Genomic DNA, 25,106 nt, shown 5'->3' on the forward strand with positions numbered 1-25,106 from the left:
CAGGCTGAATCCCTTTGAGAGGAACAGTTCCCAGCAGGTTCATACTCAAACAACAAAATGAAAAGTTCTCCAAGGGCATCATCTCAATCTGGGGACCATACTAACCCTGCTTCCATGGGAATAAAGAGTCCTTGTAACTGCATGGTGGTTTAGATGTGCTGTACATGTTTAGGACCTGCTGCCTGCTCCCCTTAGATCCCCTTCAGTCCAGGGCTCAGATCGTGTGAGAAGCTGACGGCTCTAGAGGCATCTGTGATCTTTTGTCCTGATGTCTCTCAGGTGCAGAAGGGTGGATGTGACACATGCACCATCCCAAAAACTATAGCAGATATTCTTGATGCCAGATACACTGAGAAACCACATACTGACAGGTGGCATGTAGATGTGCACAACATCTTTTGAAAAACACCACTGGCAGCTGAAATAAATAGGTTTTCCCCAATCACAAGGCAACATCTATCATTGCCTCCTAACTGTGTGTTTAAATACAGTTAAATACTTTAAATTGTGTTTTCCCACACACAAGTTCTCTGCTGCAAGGCTGTGATTTCATCCAATCTGACAAGCTAAAACGGGGGAAGACTGTCTTTTACTTGACTGGGAAACACAGAAAACCCTATAGTAGTGGCTGTGATCCTGGAGCCAGTGTTTTTCCCTCAGGTTGTGAGAGACCCCATCATCTGAGCACTACAGGGGGTAGAGCTCTGCTGCTGCAGGTGCTGAGATAAAAGCTCTTATGGCCATTTTGGGCACATTTTGTGAGAGGATGATTCTCAGGCCAAAAGGAATTACCCGAGAAATAGAAGTGAGTCATCATGCAGCTCTAATTACATTTCATCTCTCCACATAGATTTAATTTGATTTTTTAAAAAATATGTGCATTGTATCCTAAGTGTGCAGCATTGCTGCTTGCAGCTGAAAAAGCTACAGCAGTATTTGGTGGGTAAGATCCTTCCTAAATCTAGTGGGCTCATCTGAGTGGTGGTTGGTGGTGCTTGATGGCATTGAGCTTGTAGTGTGTAAATAAATGTTCAAGTGCCAAACACTGTTATTGCTTCTGTTATCTTTGCAGATCACTAAAAAGCAGTGTTGCTGGAGTGGGGCTCTTAGACTTGGGTTTACTTCCAAGGATCCATCAAGGATTAACCCTGACACGCTGCCGAAGTACGCGTGCCCTGACTTGGTTTCCCAAAGTGGTTTTTGGGCCAAGGCTCTTCCAGAAGAGTTTGCGAATGAGGGAAACATCATAGCCTTCTGGGTGGACAAGAAAGGACGGGTTTTCTATCGGGTGAACGACTCTGCTGCGATGCTTTTCTTCAGTGGGGTGAGGACAGCAGAGCCCCTCTGGGCTTTGATCGACGTCTATGGACTCACCCGTGGAGTGCAGCTCTTAGGTGAGTACCTGGGCCCAAATGCACAGGGGTGATGCTGAGCTGTCCCTGACGAAGGGCCACCCTGCCACTGCCTGCTGCCCTTGCTGTGCTGGGGCAGGTGCAGGGAAATGGCCATTGTTCCTCCCCAGAGGATCTCACGACCTCAGCCTGGATTGGTGGGTGTTTGAAACTTAGCGTGTAAATATAACGTGAGTGGGAGGTGGGAAACAACCACTACAGTATAGGACTAGAAGCCATCTGTAAATAAGCGGATTTCTGCTCAGGGGTGTTGCTCTATCACAGCATAGTCTGGAGCGTGGCATATACCTTGTAAAACTTTCTTTTTTATTTTACCTGCTGCTTTCCCCATGCCGAAGTGGGGAAATACATTTTAGGTGTTACAGATAAATCCTTTCTGGATGGCGCTATTATGATTTTCTGGCTGGTTTAGTGGGGAGATCTGAAACATGGATATCTTCCAAATTACTTGGGAGAAGATGTGGTTGGTTTTGCCAGGTTGTTGCTTTCACAGAGGAGTTTGATTCATCCTCTGGAGCCCTAAGGTTTTATGTACAGCTGGGGTTGGAAGAAGAGGAGTGCTGAGTGCCTGTGTCTTCTGCCGTCCTCAGCTGAAATGGAGATAGTTTGTCATTCATGAGGACTCAATTTAGCCCCAAATGTGCAGGTTGTCAAGGTTTGGGCTGTGTGAGTTTATGTATCTTAGAGGAACTGATAAGAGTCTTCAAGGACCCAACTTAAGGGGTAGCTAGGTTGCTGGGGGACCAGAGGTGTCAGCATGCAGCCTTAGAGTTGGCTTTGCATTGTCACTGGTGGGCAAATCACTGCACTTCTTCATGTAAGAGTAGTTTCATTGGTCTTGTTTTCACCATGGAAAGCTTAGATTGTAGCTGCAGACCATCATAAGCTGAAGTTCCATCTGAAGATGGGATGATCTTGCTAGGCTGAGAGAGATCCTGGCTTTTTCCTGTTGTGCAGCCTGATAATCTCTGTTAAAATGATATCTTCATGCCATATATCAAAAACTTTAAGCTTTTCTGACAGTTCTGCCTCCTTTCTGCACTGCTTGCTTTATTAATAAATGTGTGGCAGGAGTGTCTGTAGCAACCTACACGTCAGGGAGGAGGGATGTCGGTTCAGGAGGTGAAGAAATGGGACTGACCTCTTCTTGCTGCAAAAGCTACTGGCCCAAGATAGCACAAGGCAAAGGAATTAAAGAATTTCTCAGCAGCTTTTTGCTTTAAGAGCAGAAAGATTTATCCTTTGTTGTGAATCAGCTTGAACCAGAGCCACTAGGCAACTGTTTGTAGGCCAAGGTGGTGATATTTGAATTGGGATCTAGAGTTTGGGCAAATGTCATGCCAAGGGTTCAGTTAGAAAGAGCTGATAAATGACTCCAAGTCCTCCGGCTGTTCTTTTGAGATTTGGCACCTTGGGACTCCTCCGCCTGATTAATGAGGGCCCATAACTCTGGGTTATGTGTTTCCTTTCAAAACACCCGAGAAATCATTTCCTATCCATCATCCTCCCCTGCATTGTCCTAGCATCTTCCACATCTCCTTTCACAAGGAAAATGTGACTCTTGCCAGTCACTGACTTGCCTCTAGTCTAACAGGCTTTGGACTCTCTGGTGGGTATAAAGTCCCTGAATGAAGCAGGCAGCTTCTGAGTTTACACAGTTGGCGTGGAGCTCAGATACGTATTTATAGTTAGTTCCAGCAGCCTTCAGCAGGCTTTAAGCCTAGAAATTGTGCTGAAATGTCTTCAGCTTGAGTCTTCTCTATCTCCATTCATTATTACACAGCACTAAAAGTCAGAGCAGGGAAATAGTCAGCTGTGTTGCCTCTGGATCCTATAGACATACCCACTGCAATGCTCTGCGTGCCTGTTTTAGTGTAGCAGACCACACATATAGTACAGGACAACTTGCCAAAACCTCCTGGACTTGATAAATGAATTTCATAACTTTGCTACAAACATATGGCTGAATTCAGCCTGGTATGGCATGCAGGGCATCTGATGGAGGGTGGGGATGCTGGAATGGTATGTTGAACAGAAGAGCCTAGCATTTCAGATTCTAGTTTAATGATTTATTCTATCCCCCAACCCCAAACGTGTTTCTTGTTCTTGACCCTCACTATTTTCCTAATGACTGTAGGGTAGCAGGGCCATACTGCACCTCTGCACTGTTGCCATTTGCTCTTGTGTGTATTTCAGCCAAGAATTGACCAAAAATTTTACCATTTCTGGTGTCTGTCATTTTGTTTCTTGCAGAATTATTCCCTCCCCACTCCCAATAATGCAACTTCACTTCCAACATCAGATTTGCCCCAAGGAAAGATGTGCAACAGCAAGTCTTGTGTCACTGCAAGATCCCAGCCATGCAGGGGAATGCACAGTGTGCATTTGTGGCCCCAAAAGTCACAACTTCCAAAACATCACATTTGTGTTTTGCTTATCTGCATAACAGTAGCAGTTCCAGCCAAAATAAATGTCCCAGTAAAGCAGGGCAAAGACCAAGTCTAGTGACACTGTTTGTCTTACAGATTTAATGAAGAGGCACTTGAACAAAAGGGGGCCCAAAGCCTGGGGGATTGAATGATTTGCCAGAGCTTATAAAGCAGTGCCACCTGATTCAGGGATGCTATCAGCCGTGTTGCCCAGCTCAGTCCTGCCTCCCTCTCTATCAGCATCACAGGCATTGCACAACACTCTGGCATCACTAAATTGTGCCTGTGGATGAAAGAGAAACAGCTGGTTTGTACCTTAATTTTTCATTTCCTTCTTATGGCTTTAGCCATAGCATCAGCCTTACTGGCAGTTACCCACATGTCATTACTGCTGTCAGTGCACTGTTGCAGATGTTTCTGGGTCTGACTGCCCTTGCTGTATCTTCAGAAGCAGAGCCCTTTAAGCAGCATCTTTGCCTGCTTGATTTTGTTCTGAAACATGCAGAAACGGCTTGCACAGTCCACTGCATCTCAGCCGAGGGGAGGTCAGGAACTGAGTTTGGACCACGTCTTGCCTGTGACCGCTGGTGTGAATCAGAATGAGAGACTGGCTTAAATCCACCTTGAAGTGCCTTCAGTGATGAGGTTGACAGTGCTCACAAGCTCAGTCACAGTTGAGAGGCTAGTGCTTGCTCTCCTTGCCTCTGCCCATGTTATAGAGATAAAAAGGCTTAAAGTCACCCAGGAATCTGGTCTCCTCTGATCACACAATCTCAGCTGGTTTCCTGCCACAATGTAAAGGCCTGCATAGGTGAGGTTGTTGCAATCCAGTGCATGCAAGTTCTGTGTTTTAGGGCATGAGTTTCAGTGTAGATGCAGGCTTATGTGACCTGTAAACATGCCCTTATACAGCGACTCTCCTGCCAACATGCTCAACTTGCAGGCAGGATGGTTTACAGCTCTGCTTCCCTTTTTGGGCAGCTAGTTTTGCACAAGTGCACTTTTACATTCCAGGATAATTTAAAGTAATATTTACTAGAAATGTGTCTTAGCCTTATGTTATCACTTCAACATACACACATGCTCATTCACACTTTAAAAAGAGTCCGAGAAAAATGGAATATATGCAATCTGCTGCCTCGCTGCTGTGATAAAGCATCAAAAAAGAAAGGGAAAGGACCAGCTGTTTAAATCCTGGGGTCCTCGCAGCCCTGGAGGAAGGATGGCAGCTCATGGAAACCAAATGGTGGTGTCTCACAGTAGCTAACTTCTTTCAAGCACTTGGCTAGTTAGCCCAGCATAGACTAAGAAGTGTTCATGTACACTTTCTGTGGACTCACTGCAGGACGGCAAGGATGATGACTTTCCTCAGTGATGTGTATGTTAAAGCATAACGTGTGTTTTCAGCATTTTCCTGTACCTTTTGGTGGGGAATTCGAGGTTTATCTGTTCTATGGTGCCTTTTTGAAAATGTCACCATTTTTTTTGCCATTGACTTTGTAGCCCAGGATTGCAGAATGGTTAAGATTGGAACGGACCTATAAAGATCATCTAGTCCTACCATCTAGTGTCTTATCTTTCAAAGCACGACACGTGCTCTGAAAGCATGGAAAATGGGACTGCAAAGAAATTATGATTTCGGCATACCTCTCTACCCACCCTGTATTTCCAGTGGTCCCATTCATGACCAGCATGGTCAGCAACCAGACCCTTTTACTGCTCATTATTACCCTGTTCATGCTCTTCTCCCATCCATCTGTATTTTCATTCATGCAGTATTCAGTGTAGTCTTGGTCTTTTACCAGCACAGACTTGAAAACCAAGGATAAGACACTGAGAGGCACCTGTTGAAAGCAAAGCTTTATCACCTCTTGTAAATATAAAATATGTGAAAAACTAGTAAGGCCTTGCAAACTGAGAAAATGTTAAATGCATATGTATTTATATATGTATTTAAATAACATAATGCATTTTTATGTATTAGGTTTACCTGAAGTAGAAACAGTATAAAAATATACTTCAGTCATAAATGCATATACTGATCCTTGTAGAATTAACTGGCAGCACTGTATATTATATTAGATATTTAGGAAATCTTTTCTTTCTCCAGATTCTCTTCCTAACTTCTTACTGCTTCATGTTTACAAAGTATCAAAAGTCAAGATGTGGACTGTTCATGGATGGAAATGTTCCCATCTCAGGACTCAACCTGGTGTATATTTGGCAAGGAAGTTGCACATTTTGTAGGGAAAGAAGGAAACGTTTTTATTTCTTCACTCCTGTCAGTTTTTAGGTAAACTGAATCTCTAGCTCCAGGGCACCTTTAGAAAAAACATTAAATAAGCCTCAAATGAGGTGGATTTATGGGCAAATTTCAGGTGTGAATGGTATAAGACTGATGATAAATTTGATTTATTGCATGCATCTGGAGTTTTACCATGTGGTTATTACCTTTTTATTTTCCAAGTGCAAAACTTATTTTCCATTGCCCACGGGAATCCATTTTTGTTGCTATTCTGACACATGCAAATAAGCAGACTGATCTGCTGAGAGTGCTTCGCACTAAACAAAATTGGATAATCAAATATGACTGCAGTGTATTTTTATAGTGTATTGTTGAAAGTGGAAGCTATAAACTATTTACCCTCTCTGTGGAAGTCTGTGACTATCTGATGGAAAAGAATAATATGTGTTTAAACAGAGTCCTACTTAATGAAGGCAAAATATACACGACCTGCAAACAGTCAGTTGTCGTTGTTTCTCCGCATCTCCTAGGGGGAGAGAGAATTTAAATTGCTCATAAAGTTTTATTGTCTGTAGCTGTTATCTCTATGGCAGCTGCAGGAAGCTCTCTAACACGACTAAAAATGTGAAAACACTTTAATAAATAACTCATCTCTTGCCATTTTAATTAATCCCTGCTTTGCCTTGGCACCTCTGGAGGGATGTATTTTTCCAGATGTGACAGATACCCAAAAGCCCACAGCCCAAAGGCAGGTCCTTGTGCTTGAAAGTCTGTCTGTCCTCCAGGTCTGTCTTGCTTAGGATGATAAGGCTGCTGGACACAGCACTTTCAAGCAAGCCAGAGATCTTGGCCACATCAGTGCAGTGGGTTTTTTTCTCTCTTTTCATTGGGTTGTAAACAGTGGAGAATTTGTGCCCATGAGCTTGGGCTGGCCCGAGAGCCTTTCTGCCCTCCCGCTGCCTGTGCTGGCAGCGCTGCGGGGTTCAGGCTGTGCAGCTGGATGGCACATAGCAAGTCAGTCAGAACAGCCAGAAGCCAAGTAAAATAAGGTCTCTGAGGGATCATCGTTTCAGGCTTCACCAAGTCTTGATGAGGTGCTGAATTGCAAAGTGGCACAGAGGCAGTGTGTGTTACATATATTTTACCAGTGTTGCTCGTTGGTGTACCTGTTGCTTTCACCTGAACCACCATTGCCTTAGTGGGACTGCTTGTGGAGCTAAGGCATTGCTGCAGGTGAACAGGAGGGACAAAATCAGGCACATAACGTGTTATTGGGCACATTATATCCACAAAATATGCACATTGGTGTCGAAGAGCCTGCAAGAGGACCAGGGTAAGAATAAATTTAAGAGGGATTAGTCTGGCTGTTGTTGCCCAGACTGGGAAAAATGAAGACTGTAACAAGACAGAATGACCAGTGGAAAGATAAGTTACTTTAGTTCTGGTAATCTGAAATATTGTTCCTAACACAGGCAAAAAGGGCTACATAATATTTTCCATGTTACCCGTAAAAGCCCAAGGATATATGAAAACTCTGACAATTGTAAGTGGTGTTTACATTATAGGTATGTGTACACTGTAGTTCAGATGCTGACACTGCAAAGATAGGCCCCTGTGTTAAAAAATGTGATGTCTTCATATTAAATATCTGCTGTAATGATTGATTTGGCTGTTGCTTTAAGGAGGTAAATATTGATGGTTTGCACTAAGAAGTTTATCTTGCCTTTGCTAAGTGTTGTTATTTTTTAACAGAAGTGTGGAACCTGTAGTCTGGAAACAGAGATTTCCAGATAAAAGGGCTTTGACCTTCTTTTACTTCTATTAAAGGTATAAACTACTGGAATAATTGAATATATTAGACAGCGATAGTTACAGAAGTTTCTGGTATAGACAGGCCCTTAGAGAATAATAACACACTGCTAATGGAGCAGTGTATTCTTTTGAGAAGCATTTCAGAAAGTTCCTATGTTAGCAAAGATTTTGGTGTTCTGATTTAAACCATTAGGATAAGATATCTATGCTGGTTTTTTAAAAAAATGCATTCCCTTAATTGATACTTAATGCCACATATAATTGTATTTTCCTTAGGTTGTCTAATGTGATTCCTATTGTAATTCTGTACTAAGTGTCTTTAAAAAGAAAGGTGAAGAGAATATCTTGGTACAGGGTATTAATCTTTGCAGCTTTCTTACTGCCTTTCTCCAAAATATTCAGCAAAATAATTTAAACTGTACAAACCTTGGTCTGTAATGCTGAAACCTAGTTCCTCTTCATTTATAAAGCTATAGCTTGACAAAAAGACTGCATTTACGCCAGTGTGAGACAGTTGGAGCTGGAAGTAAGCTTTGAATGTGAACTGAGTAGATGATATGGTAAAAGTATAACAACTTGTGTTAATCTTACAATTCCAGCTGTTCCAGCTGTGGAGGCCCTTTCCCCTAAGCCTGTATGACAGATGATGGCTAAGCATTGCTTATATGATAAAACTAAACACCATCTCTGTACATTATGTCTCTGCTGGTGTGAGATAGCAGTTTGTCATTTGAATGTCTAATTTGCATCACAGCTGCTGAATACCCAATTTTCTGTACAGAGAATATGATTTTGTTATCCCTGTAGGTGTCTGGGTTATTAAAAACATTTGTCACCTTTAATAAAATTAAATTCGCTTTTCCATCCATATCAGCAACACAGCTAAAAAAGAGATTGCTTTGTACTCCAAAGTCTCAATTTTTTTCTTTTCCAAGCTTTATAAGCAGAACTGTTGTTGCACTCCATCTGGAAAACCTTACCTGTAGCCCAACTCTACTCTCAGTTTTACCAGCCTAAACTTGGAGCCACCTGTGCGGTCACTCTGGTTTTATACTGTGAGCATAATCTAGCCTTGGGTTTTTGCTCATTCATCACTTCTCTTTGGCCAAACACTGAGCAGCAGAAGCTCCTCCAGACCTTGACTGGTTTGTCCCGAAGAAAACAAAACATTTTGAGTCAGGGAACCTGTGCTGATTCAAGCCAGGGCCTCTCCTTCCATGTACTGTTCTCCAGTCCAGGAGAAATGAGCCTCTCAGGGTCTGTGTAACTGTAGCTGTTCACGAGTAGCTGAAAGATGGCAAAAATGCAGGTGGCATCATCTGCTTGTGCAGACTCAGATCTTTCACTAGTAACTCGGGTCTGCACTACCTGCAGGCTGCTCTCCCAGCACTGATGGACTGGTGCAGCAATGCCCAACCCGGTCAAGTAAGCAGTGCTGCCTGCCACAACATTATATAATGCTGTCGATAGAACTGTTGCTAAATTCTTTGATACGATTCCCCACAGCCTCCTTCTAGAGAAGCTGATACGTTAGACAAGTGGCCCGTGCAGTGTGCAGGGATCTGGCGAACAGGCTGCACCCAGAGGGTGCTGGTAAATAGCTCTTTTTCAAACTGGCAACCTGTCACAAGTGGGGTCCCCCAGGGATCGATATTAGGCCCAATGCTGTTTAGTATCTTCATAAGTGGTCTGGATGATGGGATCACGTGTACCCTGATGAAGTTGGCTGGTGATGCTAAAGTGAGTGGGGAAGTGGACACTTTGGAAGGGAGAGCCACCCTGCAGGAAGACCTGGATAGGCTGGAAGAGTGGGACAAGAACCTGATGAAGTTCAACAAGGACAAGTGTAAGGTTCTGCACATGGGAAAACATAATCCAGGAGTGCAGCACAGACTGGGATCTACCTGACTGGAGAGCAGCTCTGTGGAAAGGGACCTGGGGATCCTGGTGGACAACAAGCTCAATGGGAGTAAACAATGTGCTGCAGCGGCAAAGAAAGTCAACGGGATGCTGGGTTGCATCAACAAGGGCATCACCAGCAGAGATAAAGATGTTGTTATCCCATTCTATTCAACGCTTGTCATGCCACACCTGGAATACTGTGTTCTGTTTTGATCCCCACTATACAAAAAAGATGTGGACAGGCTGGAGAAGTCCAGAGGAGGGCCACAAAGACAGTCAAGGGACTGGGAAGCCTGCCCTGTGAGGAAAGGCTGAGAGAATTGGGTTTATTCAGCCTTGAGAAGGCTTAGGGGAGACCTTAGTATTTAAAGGGTAACTACAAAGATGATGGAGACTCCCTTTTTACAAGGAGTCACATGGAAAAGACGAGGGATAATGGGTACAAGTTACTCCTGGGGAGTTTCCAATTGAACACAAGATGAAAATTTTTCACAGTGAGAACAATCAGCCACTGGAATAATCTCCCCAGAGAAGTGGTGGATTCCTCAACATTGGACACTTTTAAGATTCAGCTGGACAGAGTTCTGGGCTGCCTTGTCTAGACCATGCTTTTGCCAGAAAGATTGGACCAGGTGATCCTTTAAGTCCCTTCCATCCTGGTATTGTATGATTCTAAATCATGGTGCATTCTTCTGGCATCAAAAAGTTATTGTCCATGTGTGATGCATAAGAGTGTGCCTGCTACCTGCTACCAGTAACTGCCCTTAGACACTAAGTTTCACACTAAATTATGATGATAATACATGGGCTAGAATGACCCCCTTTCTTCATTTATGCTGAAAATATTAACTAGTTGGGATTTCATAGACAGAAAAAGCCTCTCTGCTCATCAACTGTACGTGACTTTTCTGGTGGGTATGAAATGCAATTCACATGACTGTGGGTCAGTACAAACAATACAGTGCAACTTTGGGGTTGTCTAGATAGAGGATGGATTGAGTCAAATGAAAAAATTTCTTAAGTAGAATTTCCAGTGGTACTTCCAGGGCAGGCAAATGCAAAGGTATTACTGGTGTTCTCAGGGGTTGGGGAGAATTGGAGTGTGCATGGAGGAGGGATCCCTGTGCTGGCCCACGTGTGTGTGTGTGTTCTTCCCTGCAAATCTTCTTCACCCCGTGCTGGAGGCAGAGCCTGAGGCTGAGTGAGCCCTTGGTCTTGCGCCACTCTTCTGTTCTCAGCTTGCTGCAGTCTTGTTCTTAGTCCCAGCCTTAGCTTGGGCCACACACACTGGGTCACTGAAGGTCCACTGAATCCAGTGTCCTATCTCTGACAGTGACCAGCATCTCTAGGTCCTCCTTGGAAAAAAATTCGGCAAGTACAGATGTTATTTTCTCCTGCCTTTCATTTTTAGTCATGCTGAGCTGCTACTTCTGTTCTCTAAGATGTACTACCTGCGTTGAATCAACTCCTGATTTTGATGCAGATGTTACATCAGATCTGCTTATGATGCAGCTGGTCCTGCAAGGTGCTGTGCTCAGTGAGATGCTGGGCTTCTCTCTCCTGCTCAGACATTTAGGAAAATTCTTGCATTCTTCTGTCACACTCTTTTAATCATATCTTCACAATAAGTTCTTCTGACATTATTACATGTTTCCCTTATGTTGAGGCATTTGATGAAAATACCATCCATTGTACTGACATGTACTAGATAAATGCTTCTTCATATTGTCATGAAATTATAGCAGGTTACTGTTGGCAGAACTTTGCAAAATTTATAAAAAGCATTTCTATGTATATAGGCTAGAACAGTATGTCCAGTCACAAGTTTTGATTAGCATAGTTTTTGTTAAAAGCTTCTACAGAAATATTTAAAGAGAAATTTCCATGCCATCTACTCCTATTAGATTTTGAAATTAAACTTATTTGCGATTGATAAATTTTTAGTCTGTAGCTGGGGATAAAAGATGGATAAATCAGATTGATGGCCACTGAATCAAATCTTGTACCACTAGCTATGGCTGGTGTGTTTAAGAAGATGAAAATCTCTTGTGATTCATCTGGCCACCAGTGTGACCCTTCACAGACAATTAATTCTCTTCAGGGGAAAAAATAAAAGTTTAATTGCTCTATCTTCTTTTAAGAGGATAAAGACCACTCCAGGGAAAAAGCCTTTAGAATCCAATAATCCTATTCTTGCACTGGTACCATGCCAATAAATACTGCACCACTTGCATGGAAACATCTGAAGCCTCCAAAATCTTTAATGCAGTGTTCCCCCTCTCTCTGCATGCCCGAGTCCAGAGGACCCCAGCACCTCAAAGCCATGTAAGTGTTTACTTTAACTGAGAGACCGATGACAATTTGTTTGATGTGTTTCCATAGACATTTGCATTTCCTTCTCATTGTGCAGCGGTGTTTCCCTGGTTGATTTTCTTTGCCCTCTTTGGTGTCTGTGGGCAGCAGCCATCACTCTCCTGAGCCTTTCACAGACATCAGCAGACAGCTCTGTTATCCCAGCATGGCCTGTGTGACAGTATGTTTTTGATAAAAACACTGGTCCTGTTGGTTTCTGCTTCTGTTTCTAGGCCTGGTGGGTTCTAGGTGGATGTGATTCAGTGACCCCATACACAGCAATATGCTCAACATCTGAGGTCAGTCTTGATGTTGCCAGCATTTGTCAAAAGAGTTTTTTATTGCTTCTTTCCTAACATGGAAGAGTCTGTGATCTTGTCTGTGACACTGCTTGGCCAGGTGGAAGGAAATTGGCTTCATGCTGGTCAGTGATAGAAACTGCTGGAAAGAAAACTGAACTGATGGAGAATTTCACTGTGGAGCTGCGGGGACTGGCAATTTCAAGTCAGCCTAATTGGTTCACTCAAGAGAAATGCATAAATAATTTGATCTTAGGCCATAAACACTATTATAACTATTTGTATGATAATTTCTAGTGTTTCAGTTTTGGATGAGAGACCTAAAAGTCTAGTGCTCTATAAAAACTAGATGAAGACTCCAGAGAGTCAAAGTAACAATCTAGTGGTGAGTCAGAGGGTGCTCTGCATTTGCAGGCTGAGGGGTGAAGGCTGATGGAGGAAGAATTCAAGTGGGAAGTAAACCACTATTTTTTAAAGGTGTGTGATTTCCAGCTGGACAGATTACCTATTCTCAGTTACTCAGAAAAGAAGACTGATTAGGCTGCAGGGTGGTTAACTACTAATCATCAGCAGGATGGTTAACTACTTACCCACCTCTTATGGATATGTAGTTGTATCTGGTATGCCAGAAATCAGGTATATGCTTGAGTAAGTATGTTAATTCACATTCCTAAAGATAGCTATGTGCTTAAGTGCTTTGCTGGATCTCTTTCTTTGGCATCTGCTTGTTACTGGGTTCTGTGCAGGGCTTGCTAGGTCAAAACCATTGGTCTGTGGTTAATCAGTAATCAATGGTTATGCAGGGATTAGTCTCTGTGCTTAATGTTTTTTCTGAGAAGCAAAGACTGTTTTAGGAGGAGAAGAAGGAGGAGAGAGATGAGCATGAGCAGGGGAGCGTGGAATGCACTGCTGAAGTTGGAGGGGAGGTAGAGAGGTTGCCTCCCAGCAATGCTTGCTTTTTTTGGAAAACATGGCTAGTTTCTGTGCAGGAAAGTTTAAGAAGGGGTCCAGAAGCATGAGGGGAGTAGGAAGATGAAAGCATGGAAACAGGGTGTACTGCTGTCTGAAAGCAGTGGAAGAAGGACAGGTTTGGCAAAGAGAGATCAGGTTATATTGATGGGGAAGTCAAGAACAACAATCCAGTGACCAAGATACCATTCCTTTCTTGCCTGGTTTCTCCACTCACAAAAGGTTCCATTTATACCTGTAAATCACTGGCTCATTTTGACTTTGTGGTGATAATTCATAACCCAATGGCTTTGGTTTTTGGTTTCCTTTTTTTTTTTTTTTTCCTTTATCTGGACAGCACAGGGTGTTAGGTGTGTTTGAACTGTTTTGCATGGGTCACTGTGGATGCCTGGCATGTTCCTTGAAGATAAGTGAGCTCTTTTATCAGGTCAAGTACATACTACCAACACTATCAAAGGGATCATGAAGATACAGGAGAAAAATGACACATGGGGAAAAATCTGAGTCAGATGTGTTTCTTATGTCCCAGATTAGTCTGGTGGCTCTTTATTCCGCTCTTGATAACACCTATTCCTCTTTGTGCAATGGATCTTTTAATCATATAGTTAATTTATTATAGAAGTCTTCTGCTAACAACAAACATTGACAGATCTGTCAAAGGACCGTTTTGGATGAAGGTGAGCAGGCTCTGTGAGGAGAGAGGAGATACTCTTTTGTTTGGCAGTGCTTTGCAGTTACACTCTTTAGTCTGTGTCTGTGGAATTTGCTGCCAGATAAACTCCTGTCTATGGAGTCGCACTTTAGAGTCTAATCTTCCACTTAGTAGCATCACTAATTTGCTTGGCTGAGAAAAAAACCCCCACAAAATCTTGTTAAAATATGTACTGAGCGTAGTCTTTTCCTACAGAGGGTTTAGTTACAATGGACAACCTAGAAAATTAGTGCAAATTCATTGCAAATATGGCTTTAAAAAGGACTAGTAATGCTAACCTGAATAATTTCTGTGGGCAAGCATTTAGAATTGAAATAGCCTGACTTTGGTTTAGCTAGATTCAGAGTGAGCTCAGCTTTACTTTAAGAGTTTTGTTGGCAACCACAAAAGTGAGGAAAAAAAATCTTAGCCCTTCTCTGAGATGGGCACAGGGGTAATTGGCAGCTACTGGAGAAACCCAGGCACCCATCTTTTCCTGGCTTTAGCCAAAGGGTGAAAACTAGCAGTGAATGATAGGAGCTTGTCAGACTGTTCTAGGTTGACCTAAAGATAACTTCACCATCAGTCCTGGAGATGTGTCACTGTTGGTTATTTTGGCATAAATGTAGGCTGGGGCATATTCGCAGCCAGCAGTCCCAGATGCTTACAACTGCAGTCCCCTCCTCAGGATGTTTCTATTGGCAGCTATTTGACCAAGCTATTATTTTATGGTATATTTAGTTCTTTTTTATCTTTCCTCACTGTCAGTCTCTCCAGCCCAATAATCATGTTTTCCTCTTTACCACAGCCTCCATATCCTGCTGTCATTCTAAAAATGTTTCTGTGATGTTAAATCTTTTCCAGTTATATGATGAGAATTAATTCATTCTGACACAGCCATGAAAATCTGATTCAATTCCTTTTTTTGGTATCTCAGTCACAGTCCTTGATCACAAATCAGCATGAGTCAGAATTTCCCAGGTTATTATTTCCTCAAAAAGGCTGATTGCAACCCTGTCTCCATATTTAATATCCTTTTTCTGACTGGTGGAGCCAAGCAGTTGAGGCTGCAGTGATTTTGTTTGGAGAGGTGTCTGTTGTTCTGACATTCAATGCCACTGGTGGAAAAGGTAAGACCAAAGAATATCCTACACCAGTTTTAGTGTTGTAGTTTCCCATCATCAGGTAGTTGAGTCCACATTGGCTCTACAACATAAAGAGGACTGCAGAAACTAACAGGATTTATTCCTCTGGAAACTAAGAAATCTTGGGTCTCAGGTGGGGAGGGAACACAGTGGCCTTATCAGCTTGTGCCAGGACATGAGAATTTAGTAATGAAGGTTTTCAAACTGGCCATATTGTGCTGAGATCTTCTGCCAAAACAGACTGTCCTGAAATGTTTCAGATAGATAGGGTTTGAATCCTTTTGGGTTCAACTGGTTGAGTAGCTTATCTGGAGTTACTAAAAGTAGACCACAATGAAAAACAAGTGAGAAATACTCTCTTTGGGGCCATTATCATACATTTATTCTTGCCAATACATATTTGTCTCTCAAATTTTATGTCTGGAGGCCAGGACCACGTTGGCTGCCCATTGAAAGAGTGGAGTGCCGTCAGACTGTTCAGCGTTGGGCTGTGCTTTGGCTAGGAGGGGTTTGGCGGCACGAAGGAGGCTTCCTTTTCCTTACACAGAGTCTCTGCCTCCTGAAGCAAACACAGGAGGAAATCCTGCTTCCACTTGCTGCTGTACTTCCCCTTATTCTGAGGGATGTGCTGTCGGCTGAGCAGCAGCTGAAGGGGCTGCAGGAAGGAGTAGGCATTGCTTCTTGCAGGTCCCAAGAGGCAGGTGAGATCCCTGAGCCTGCCTCAGGGGGTTGTCACTGCACAAACTCAGCCTGAGGACTAAGGAACCATTTCCATGTTTTCTATTGATTGCTGCAGTTTCCTTTTGCAGTTCTCTTGGGTTCTTCAAATAGGGCAGTAGTAGCTTTAATACCCACTTGGGTTTTTTGCTTGCTTGTTTGTTTCTTACCAAGCTCTAGGAATATTTTTTTTTTACAAAAAAAAATGCCCTGACAGATTGGTCCATTATTTTTATGAGGGAAGACTATTTATTAGGATTTAATTGTGCAGGAAAAGCAACCAAGCACTGCCTGCAGGGGAAAGCCTTTACACACTGGTGTGAGTACATCAGATCAATAACTAATGGTTAACAGGAAGGGACAAAAAGTAATCCTTAATTTTAGCCATAAAGGATTAGGCTCCTGATTCAGGCTCAGATTGTTCATCTTCCTGAGACAAATCACACAAGTGCCTGCTTTCTGCAGGATAGAGATACCACTTTTCTTCTTGACAGGGAACTGTGGGTTTCAACTCCACTGAGTTATTGGATTCCTCATGTGCTAAAGTGGGCAAGCCAAGCTACTGGTCCAACCGAAGTGCTTTATCTTTGTTTGACTTGCGCGCCTTGTGAGTGTGTTTCTGGCAGAGACTTGAGTTACTGTTTCATGACTCAGTTTTGTATTGTGTTGCACATGCTAAAGTCTGTGCTGTGATGCTCCTACCCTGCTTGACACAATGGTTATTAAAGCTTAGGTGAGTGAACTCAATTTCCTCTAAAATTTCCAAACAGTTCTAGGCATTATTGGTGAGGATAATTAGGATAAGATGCTGATAGCTGAGCAGAATGTGAGCCTTTGTGAGACTCATCCATTATTAATCAGCCATGTAATTTCCCTTAAGTGACAAGGTGTGATTGGTTTTTTTTAGGCCCAATTGCATCTTCATGCTATGAGCAGAGATGAAACCCTCTTGCCTGCATTATTCTGAATTACCCATTTGGGAAATGAGGTTGCCATAGGTTGGAGATACTGCCTGGGAGCTTGCTCATGACAGAGAGAGACAATCAGATGCTGAATAAGCAAGAAATTAATTATTCCTTCCCTTTTTTCCACATAAGAGATGGGTTTGTTTTTGCTGGAGTTTTGCCTGTGTAAAGGCTGCAGTATGGCACGAATGTGTGCTGTCACACTTAACCTTTGACACGTTAGAAAGCATCTTATGGTGGGGGCAAAAAGCCTTCTCCGATGGCAGTATCTGCTGAGCCTGCCGGGGGGGGCTGGGGGGAGCCAAGTGCAGGGGTACCAGCCGCATTACATTAAAACACTGGAAAACAAACTTCACAGATGAAACAAATGTACTGATTTAATACAACCTAATAGTTGTGCTTCAAATGACTTTTAATGAAGAACAAATCAGTATACTCTTTGTTAAAAACAGAGTGATAGCATAATAAACATAACCTTATTGAACTCAAGGAAGCATAAATCACTTGTAATTATAAAAATTATGATTCACTGCTGAACTCTGTTTTACAGTCTGTGAAAACTTTTTATGTTTTGCTTTCAAAAGGCATTTCTCTTAATCAAAGTTGTTGCAATTAGAGGGAGTGGTAATGATCCAGAAGATAGCTGAGTGATGTTGCCTTTTGAGGATCTCTACAGCTGCCATTTTCATAGCACGTTGGCGGAGAAGCTCCCATGGATTAGAGCTCCAGCAATTGGAAATGTTGTGTTTTGCAATACACCCCCATTCCCCCAAACCTACCATGATGTTGAATTCCATCCACTTAAAACACAGCCTATGTTTAACAATAATTTAAATCATTACCCTGCCTGTCAGCTCGGAGTTAAGGGGCTATGCAACTGTGATTCTCTGTTTAGAAACTGCCTGGAATAATAACTTTCAGATGTCTCAAATATGCACCACTTATCTATAACATCTAAATACAAATGTCTCCCTGCTGAGCAAGCCCGACACTGTTTACCTATCGTGTCCAAACCATTCCAGAGGGCTTGCTTGGCGTGGAGCGGAAGGCCCTACATCCGCAGCTCTGACAGCCCTGTCAGTGTAAAGCTTTTCAACTCCTCCTCACCTTTAGGTGATTGCAAAGAAAGAAACAGCCTAAGCCCAGAGGTGACAAGTGAAGAATGTCCCTGTGTGTGCATGCTCCCCTCCCACCCCCACTCCAAGGGTAAAAGTGCATGCGAGCCAGCCCCGCGCTCTTGCAGACGGGATGATGCTCACGCCGTTGGGTCCCTGCCAGCCTGCTGTGAGATGATCCAAATGCTGGATCCCGCATGCCCCGGGCGCGCTGGGGCTGGGCAGAGTCGAGGCGCTGTCGCCGGCTTGGGGGCCTCAGGCTCTTTCTCCGTGTGCAGACCTCAGTGGGACCTGTCAGGTCTCATTGAACATCAGGCTCCGCAGTTGGCTTGCGCCATATGCTCCCCCCAGCTATGGTGTGCCAACGCCGTGTGCCGCGCAGCCGGATGGCTCTGCTGCTGCCTGGGGAGCTGCTGTGCTGGATGAGGGCACTCAGTGTGTCCCTCACAGAGCTGCAGGGGTGAGGGTCTGTGGTGTGGGGCTGCCCCTGCAGCTCATCCATGAGTAATCAGAGCAGGGAGAGTGAAAACACCCTCCTTGCCTTGCTGTGGCTAACCTGAGGCTTGTCATGGGGGAGCCCCTGTGACTTTGGGGGCTCTCCCAAAGGCTGGGAGTGTCTTACCACCCACACCTGGCATTGGGTACCAAGGGCCTCTGCACAATGCTGTGCAACCTAATGGGATACTTAGCCTCCAAATATCCCAGGGAGCCCCATGCAGTGCTTGGGCTTTGCTTCCCCTGGGCACACCGAACACCCTTAGCTGGCTGCACTGTCTTGATGCAGCCAGCAAACATTAAGTAAGGAGAAATGAGAAGCATTTAACACATCTTTGCATCATCTCTGGTCCCCAGGTGAAGTCTTTGTCACAGCTTTTATTTGGTATATCAGATGTACGCATATGTTATTGACTTTCTTTCTGTGTCTCTTATCCATTTGCTCTCAGTTAACTCCTGCATTATTGTCCAGCCCCTGCAGCACTGCTGCTCTCCTCATATTACACAACAGCAGGTTGTCTGAAAGGTACGTGTTCTGGGCATTGAAAATTGCTGTTATTTTATTAGTTCTTAGAGAAAGCATGAAAGTTAGACTGTTAGCAGGGGCCAGACTTGGTACCAAACTTTTTTATGTGGCTGTGGCTATGGAGGCAGGCCTTTTGCTTTGTCCAGTTTAGACAGCAGTTAGCATGCGTGTGTGTCCCCCACAGCCACCCAGGGCTGCCACAAAGGAGCACTGCTGATCTGTTGCCTCTGTGGCCAGGTTTACCTCACGATAGTGTTTTTCAGAACAGCTGCAATTAGTGAAGTGTGCATAGCATTGGCTGAGCTCAGAACATGGTTTCTTCTTCCGTTTTCTTTTTTTAATACAGGCTTCCTTGTAGGGATGTGGCTTGGAGAGGAGTTCTTTGTAGCTTGCTCTCAGCCTGCTCAGGAAACCAGATCAGTGGGGCTCAGTATCTGATGGCTTCCTTTATGCAGCATGCCTGCCTCCATGCACGTGAATATGCAGTCCAGTTTGCTTGCTTGAAATGCCCAGACGGTGTTTCTGTTCTTCATGAAATATTCATCTGCTTGGATGTAGTAAGCCAGTTTTTTCTGGTGGAGGCATTTCTGGACAGAAGCACGCGCAGGCACGTGGCTCCTGTGCCTGCTCAGCTTGCTGGAGCTGCCTGTCCCTCCTGCCGGTCCGGCACGGTGGTGCCTGGGGAGAAGCTCTGTCTGGGGAGCTGCGTGGCTCTGCCACACTCAGGAAACGAGCTGCTCTGAGGCCGCCTTCCCTCCATTCATCCTCCCACTCTGTATGGTCGGAGGCTCCATCTTTATGGGCCTGTCCTCACTTCTGCCAGTATCGAGTGGTTGGGGAGGGGAATGAGAGCAGCATGCAGGACACACGGCTCTCTGTCCTCAAGCTGGCTCCTCCTGCATGCTGACTATTACATCAGTTACTTGATCAGCATCTTGTCACCTCCTCAGCAGGTCTTCACTGACTTTCCCACCATCAGCCATGCCAGAGGGCCTGGAGCAAGCTAGCACATCAGGAGAATTTAATACGTTTAACCTGTTTATCCATTGCTCTGTTGTGTACCTGCATTGCTTTTGTGTGATAGTTGAAAGCTACCTATTACCACTCACACAGAGTATCATCTTTACCAGGCATTCTCTGATAATGGTTTGCAGCTTGGCCATGTGTGCAGGAAAATAATTTGCAGGTACTGGAGTTGCCTTCATGCTGTTTGTTGATCTGAATTTGTACTGGGTGTTTGCTGCCTGGATGGAGAGAAGGCTGCAGTTCTGGATGCCGGCATCTCAAATGTCTCCAGTGAGGGATGACCAGTGACATGTTTATTCCAAAGTGGCATCCTGAGGTGACATGACAGAATGACAGACAGATGGTGTTAGGTTGCACAAGAAGCACTGCTGGCCAAAATGGTATAAGCAGCTAGTGTGAAGCCCTGTGATCAAGTCCAGCCATTCTCTGCAAGGAGCCATGGGGAGTTTCATTTATTGGGGGTGGGAATTGTTTGCTATAGTAAACTAAAGGTTCAAAGCTGAACTGAATCTCAGCTCCTCCAGAACCCCCAGCACTCTCTGTTCTGGTGTTTTGATTACCTGAGCCCATTTTAAATGCTAGCTCAAGCATCAAGCTCTCAGATTTCCATTTAGCTGTTCAAGGAAAACAATTTTAATAGCTACCCAGCTATTCATCAGGATTAGGCCCTGCTGGACTAGTTTGGATAACATGCAAGCTAAGTGTAGTGCAGTGCAGTCTGAGCTTAACTTGGAACATCCAGAGGCACGAAAAGACATTTGCTTCAGTAACTCAAGCGCGTTCCTCAGCCCCCGCTCTTCATGCCGCTGGCCATGTCCCGGTACCAGGAGAGGAGGGGCTGGGGGAGAGCCCACTCTCCTGTTATTCCTGGCCCTGATGGAAACAGGAAGAAGAAGAAATACCAGCAGGAACTGTGCACTTCTGGAGCTCCCACACCGGAGTCGATGTGGATGCAGAGGAGAAAAGCATCCTCATACTTGGGTGCTTCCCCAGCTGTCCCCCATGGCAACAGCACCTCTGCCCATTGCTCACTGGCATTGCAGCATGGAGCACAAGCAGCCTTCCAAAAGCACCTCTGGGATTCCAGTGGAGAAGGAGAAGTTAATTCTGTATTTATTGTCTAAGTTTAGATAGCTAGTGTACTGCTCTGCCAAGTGTTGAGGGAAAAATTCCTTGTTCCATCTTATATGTTTCTTGGAATGGACTGTTCTGAACTGAAAGCCCTTGGCCAGCCAGCGCTGAACAAGGTTCCATGTTGGCGCTGAAGATGCTGGTTTGTTGGTGGCTTCAAGACTCAGGGATGCATATGGGTGTCCTCTCTTGTCCACATATCTTCACACAGTTCTGCTTACTTAATTTCCAATATTTAGTGGGAAAATGCTAGAAAGCGTTCTTTTTTAAAAAAGAATTAATAGAAGTTGAATAGATTACACTGGTTTCCATGCTGTAGCTGCTGGCTGGATTTTCCCTCTCCAGATCTCACTGGAAAACGTTGGAGGATTCCTGTGAGACGCTCAGGCACCCAAACAAATTTGGGCACTTAATTGCCATAGTGGTGGGGACCTGTCAAGGGTGATACTGGCTGCCTGCTGTGTAATCGTTGAGATTTGGAAGTGGGAGTTGGAAATCCCCTAAGAATCTGGTTTCTTTAAGTGCTTTGACCCTTTGGATTGTCTGTGGAGGCTCCTAGGACAGCAAAATTTATGCGAGACATTTTGCAGTGTCATCTTTTTTTTCAGTTTTAGGAAATGTTGAGGCTGGATGGAGTTCATCAGGGTGAAAGAAATGGTTCTCTTGCATTTAATAACTGCTGCTGCTTGTTTCTGAGGTGTGCTGGTTGCTTTACAAGAGGAGGGAGGATAGTATCTGCTTCCTATCTGGTAGGACAGCGACCATTTTATTCACAGAATGGCCTGAATAAAGATAAATTACTGAATCTTGTAGAAATCCTCATGGTGAGACAAAGACCTCTCACTAGCTGAAAATAATAATGACTTTTTGAAAATCTTTATATAAATATTTACAGCTCTCTCTATGTATGTAGGTATGTATAAAAACAAGCAAACCCCCCCCTCCCCCCCAACAAACACTGCACGAAGACCAGAAATCTTCCAGACTTTCACCATTTTCATGAAAAGCAAGGGGAAAGTAATACATTAAATTGTTCACAGTGTTTTCACTTGTCTAGACAGTGCTACACTGAAATAACACAGTGTGTCTAGTTGAAAAGGGAATTCACTTAGGACTGCAGATCCCATGCAGACAGCAAGGAGGAATTGTTGTAAACCTTTGGAGAATGGTGAGAGCAAGCTGCTCACTGTTCACCCACCTGAGCGTTGGAAGAGGTGCTGCAGCTGCAAGTGGCTGTCAGCTGTCCCTACTGCTTGGTGCTATCCTTGGCACCGTGTCCATGGGAGGGAGCAGGAGTTCAGCTGGGACCTTCAGCACATCTGGAAAATACAAATGGTACGGGAAAAGGGGCCTCATCTCTGCTTCTCTTAAAAATAGAGAATTACCCATACTGAAAGTAAAATTACAAAGGAAGGAGTTTAGCTCTTACAGTTTATGCCTTCACAATACTTTAAGGATCTGAAAAAAGGAGAAGAGTGAATGTGTTGTTGCTTCTGTTGTCATGGGACTGTTCTCCTGGCCCTGTGCTTCCCTGCATTGCGCAAGCACACGATGCAACTTCTGTATAGGGGGAAGTGTGGCAATTCCCTTGAATACTTAAATACCTCTTGATTCCTCTGTTGGACATGCAACATCATGCTCTTATTGTTCTTTCCATCCTCCCCGCCCTGCCTCCTCAGTCAGGGAGACACCCAACACTGCCAGATGGGCCTGGGCAGAGCTGGAGCAGTGCTGAAATATTCAGGCTCTCTCACCTGGGTGGCTCTTAGAGCAGGAGCAAGTGTGAAGACAAACATCTCCTTACAGACTATGTCCTCTCTTCACCCTGCTTACCTTCAGGCATGGGATGAAACCTTTTCAGTTGAACACATGCTGTGCAGGGAGTAAAATCAGAGCAGGATGTGATGTGTTTGAATTTTAGGCATCCTAGAGTTTTGTAGATCATAGCTAATCTGTTTATTTTTCATGTGGGCAGAAGATTCAGCACCATAACTGCCTACCAGCACAAAGTCCATCACCTGTGGCAAAGTGATCTACCAGGAAAACATTCAGGTATGACTGGGGTGGACCCTCATGTTGGGAAGCACATTAGGAGCATTGCAGTATAGGATGGTGGATGCCCTCAATGAAGAAGCACTGAAAAGTTACACCAAGTGTCTCCTCTCTATCTGTCAGCATCGTCTTAACTGAGCAGCAATATGTGTTTAAGCCAGTGCTTTGTATTTCTCTTTGGGGATCCAGGAGATACCTCTCTGTGTACCTGCTAAAAGCAGAGACTCAGGTCTGAGCATTTGAGCCATCAGACGTGACGTCTCTGATGATTTTACTTAGATTCTGGATGGTGACAAAAACTTTGGCCATTGTGGAAACTTAAAAGCAGAGTCCTGGCTGGGAAGGGAGAGCTGATCCCAGATTTCCTCCAAAAGTAGGGAGTAAGAGTTCCCTGCAGCTCTGGGAAGGCTCACAGGTATGTTGAAAGCACTTCATGCTCAGCCACAGAAAGGCTCTGAAACAGCAAGGACAGGGTGGATTGTAAGTGACTGTCACTATGCAGTCTACAATAGATTTATTTAAAGTTTTATAGGCTGTGTTTCCCACTTAAAACCACACAGATTTCCAGGAGAAGTTCAGCTGCTGGCCATCTGCTCCTCAGAGAAATGCTTAAAAGGGCCCTTTCTCACTTTTAACACCTAAAATGTTTCAACAGTTAACAAGGTGTGCATGGGATCTGTCAATGAGGGCTTCTGGACCTTGCTCCCCACAGACACCCGAGGGCTATTCAGAGCACCGAAAGCTCCTTGCAGGAGGAGGACTCAGGTCACAGATCGTGGAGGTGAAATGGCCTCCAGAAGGCCTTGCAGGGAGGACAGACAGGAATAGAAACTGGGGAGCCTGACTTTCCGCCTCTTATTCTCAAGCACAGTTAAAGCACAGTCTGTTTACATGGTGCAGTTGGTGACTGCAGGTGTGGTGGGAGAGCAGTGGGAGGGAAACTTTGGACAGGGGTGGGATGAGGAGGAGGTGAGAAACAGGAGAATGGGATGAGATGGACGCAGATGGCTGTGGGTATGGAAAGAAGGGAACCTTAACGGTGAAAGCAGAGGTGTAAAGTCCACCAAAAGGGTCATTACAGCAAATACTCAATTTACTCAGTTTGGAGAATCCATAAATTATTTTAGAATGTGGTCACAGGACAACCCTCTCAGTGTTTCTAATCTGAAATCCTGTTGTCTAACACATTTTTGGCTGTTAATATTTTCCAATCTATTGTGTAAATAGATTCTATTTTAACATTTTGGCAAACGGCTTCCCAGGAAAAGCTTTATTCCTCTACCACCCGTCCAGGGTCCCATTGTCCGGGGTCTTATTTTTCCTTCCTGTTTCACATGAACGTACAGAGCTTTGACAATTGCATTTTGTAGTCTTGAAATCTGAATGCCTTCCAAGGCTGGAGAAGTCTCTCAGTTTTTGAGATTGACCTTTGATTTCCAGTGGCAGCCAGGATGGATTTCTGTGATTTTTCATGTTGCCCAGGGCCTGACATTGACTAATAGGACTGGATATTCAGCAGGAATGGCAGGAAACCCTCAGTGAAGAGATTTATTCATGCTGTCCATGCATAGTTTCAAAACTGTAGAGCTAAGTTCCTGTTTAGGGTGAGTGGAGCAGTGTTACAACAGGAGTGAAGTTAGACCATTGCTCCTGAAGGCACAGAGCAGCTCCTTCATTCAACCTCCCCCCAGATCTGTCCGATCAACAGCAAGCAGTCTGTGCTGCTTCAAGTATTGCAATAACGACATGCAAAATTACATGGTTTTCTGTTTAAAAGCAGCAGCGATCCCATTGCATTTGCCTTTTGTTTATCTTTCTTAAGA

General features: G+C 44.2%; 1 protein-coding gene across 4 annotated transcripts in view; it reads left to right on the forward strand.

The window, feature by feature from the left end:
• NEURL1 (neuralized E3 ubiquitin protein ligase 1) overlaps positions 1-25,106 on the forward strand; it is a 170,065-nt gene that overhangs the window by 102,570 nt on the left and 42,389 nt on the right. For all 4 annotated transcript variants that reach the window (XM_074907662.1, XM_074907665.1, XM_074907663.1 and 1 more), the window contains one exon: positions 1,073-1,394. In XM_074907662.1, the coding sequence (XP_074763763.1) occupies positions 1,073-1,394 (322 nt within the window). The remainder of the gene's footprint in view (positions 1-1,072; positions 1,395-25,106) is intronic.

This window comes from Athene noctua, chromosome 5 (assembly GCF_965140245.1).
Source record: "Athene noctua chromosome 5, bAthNoc1.hap1.1, whole genome shotgun sequence".
Classification (NCBI taxonomy): Eukaryota; Metazoa; Chordata; class Aves; order Strigiformes; family Strigidae; genus Athene; species Athene noctua.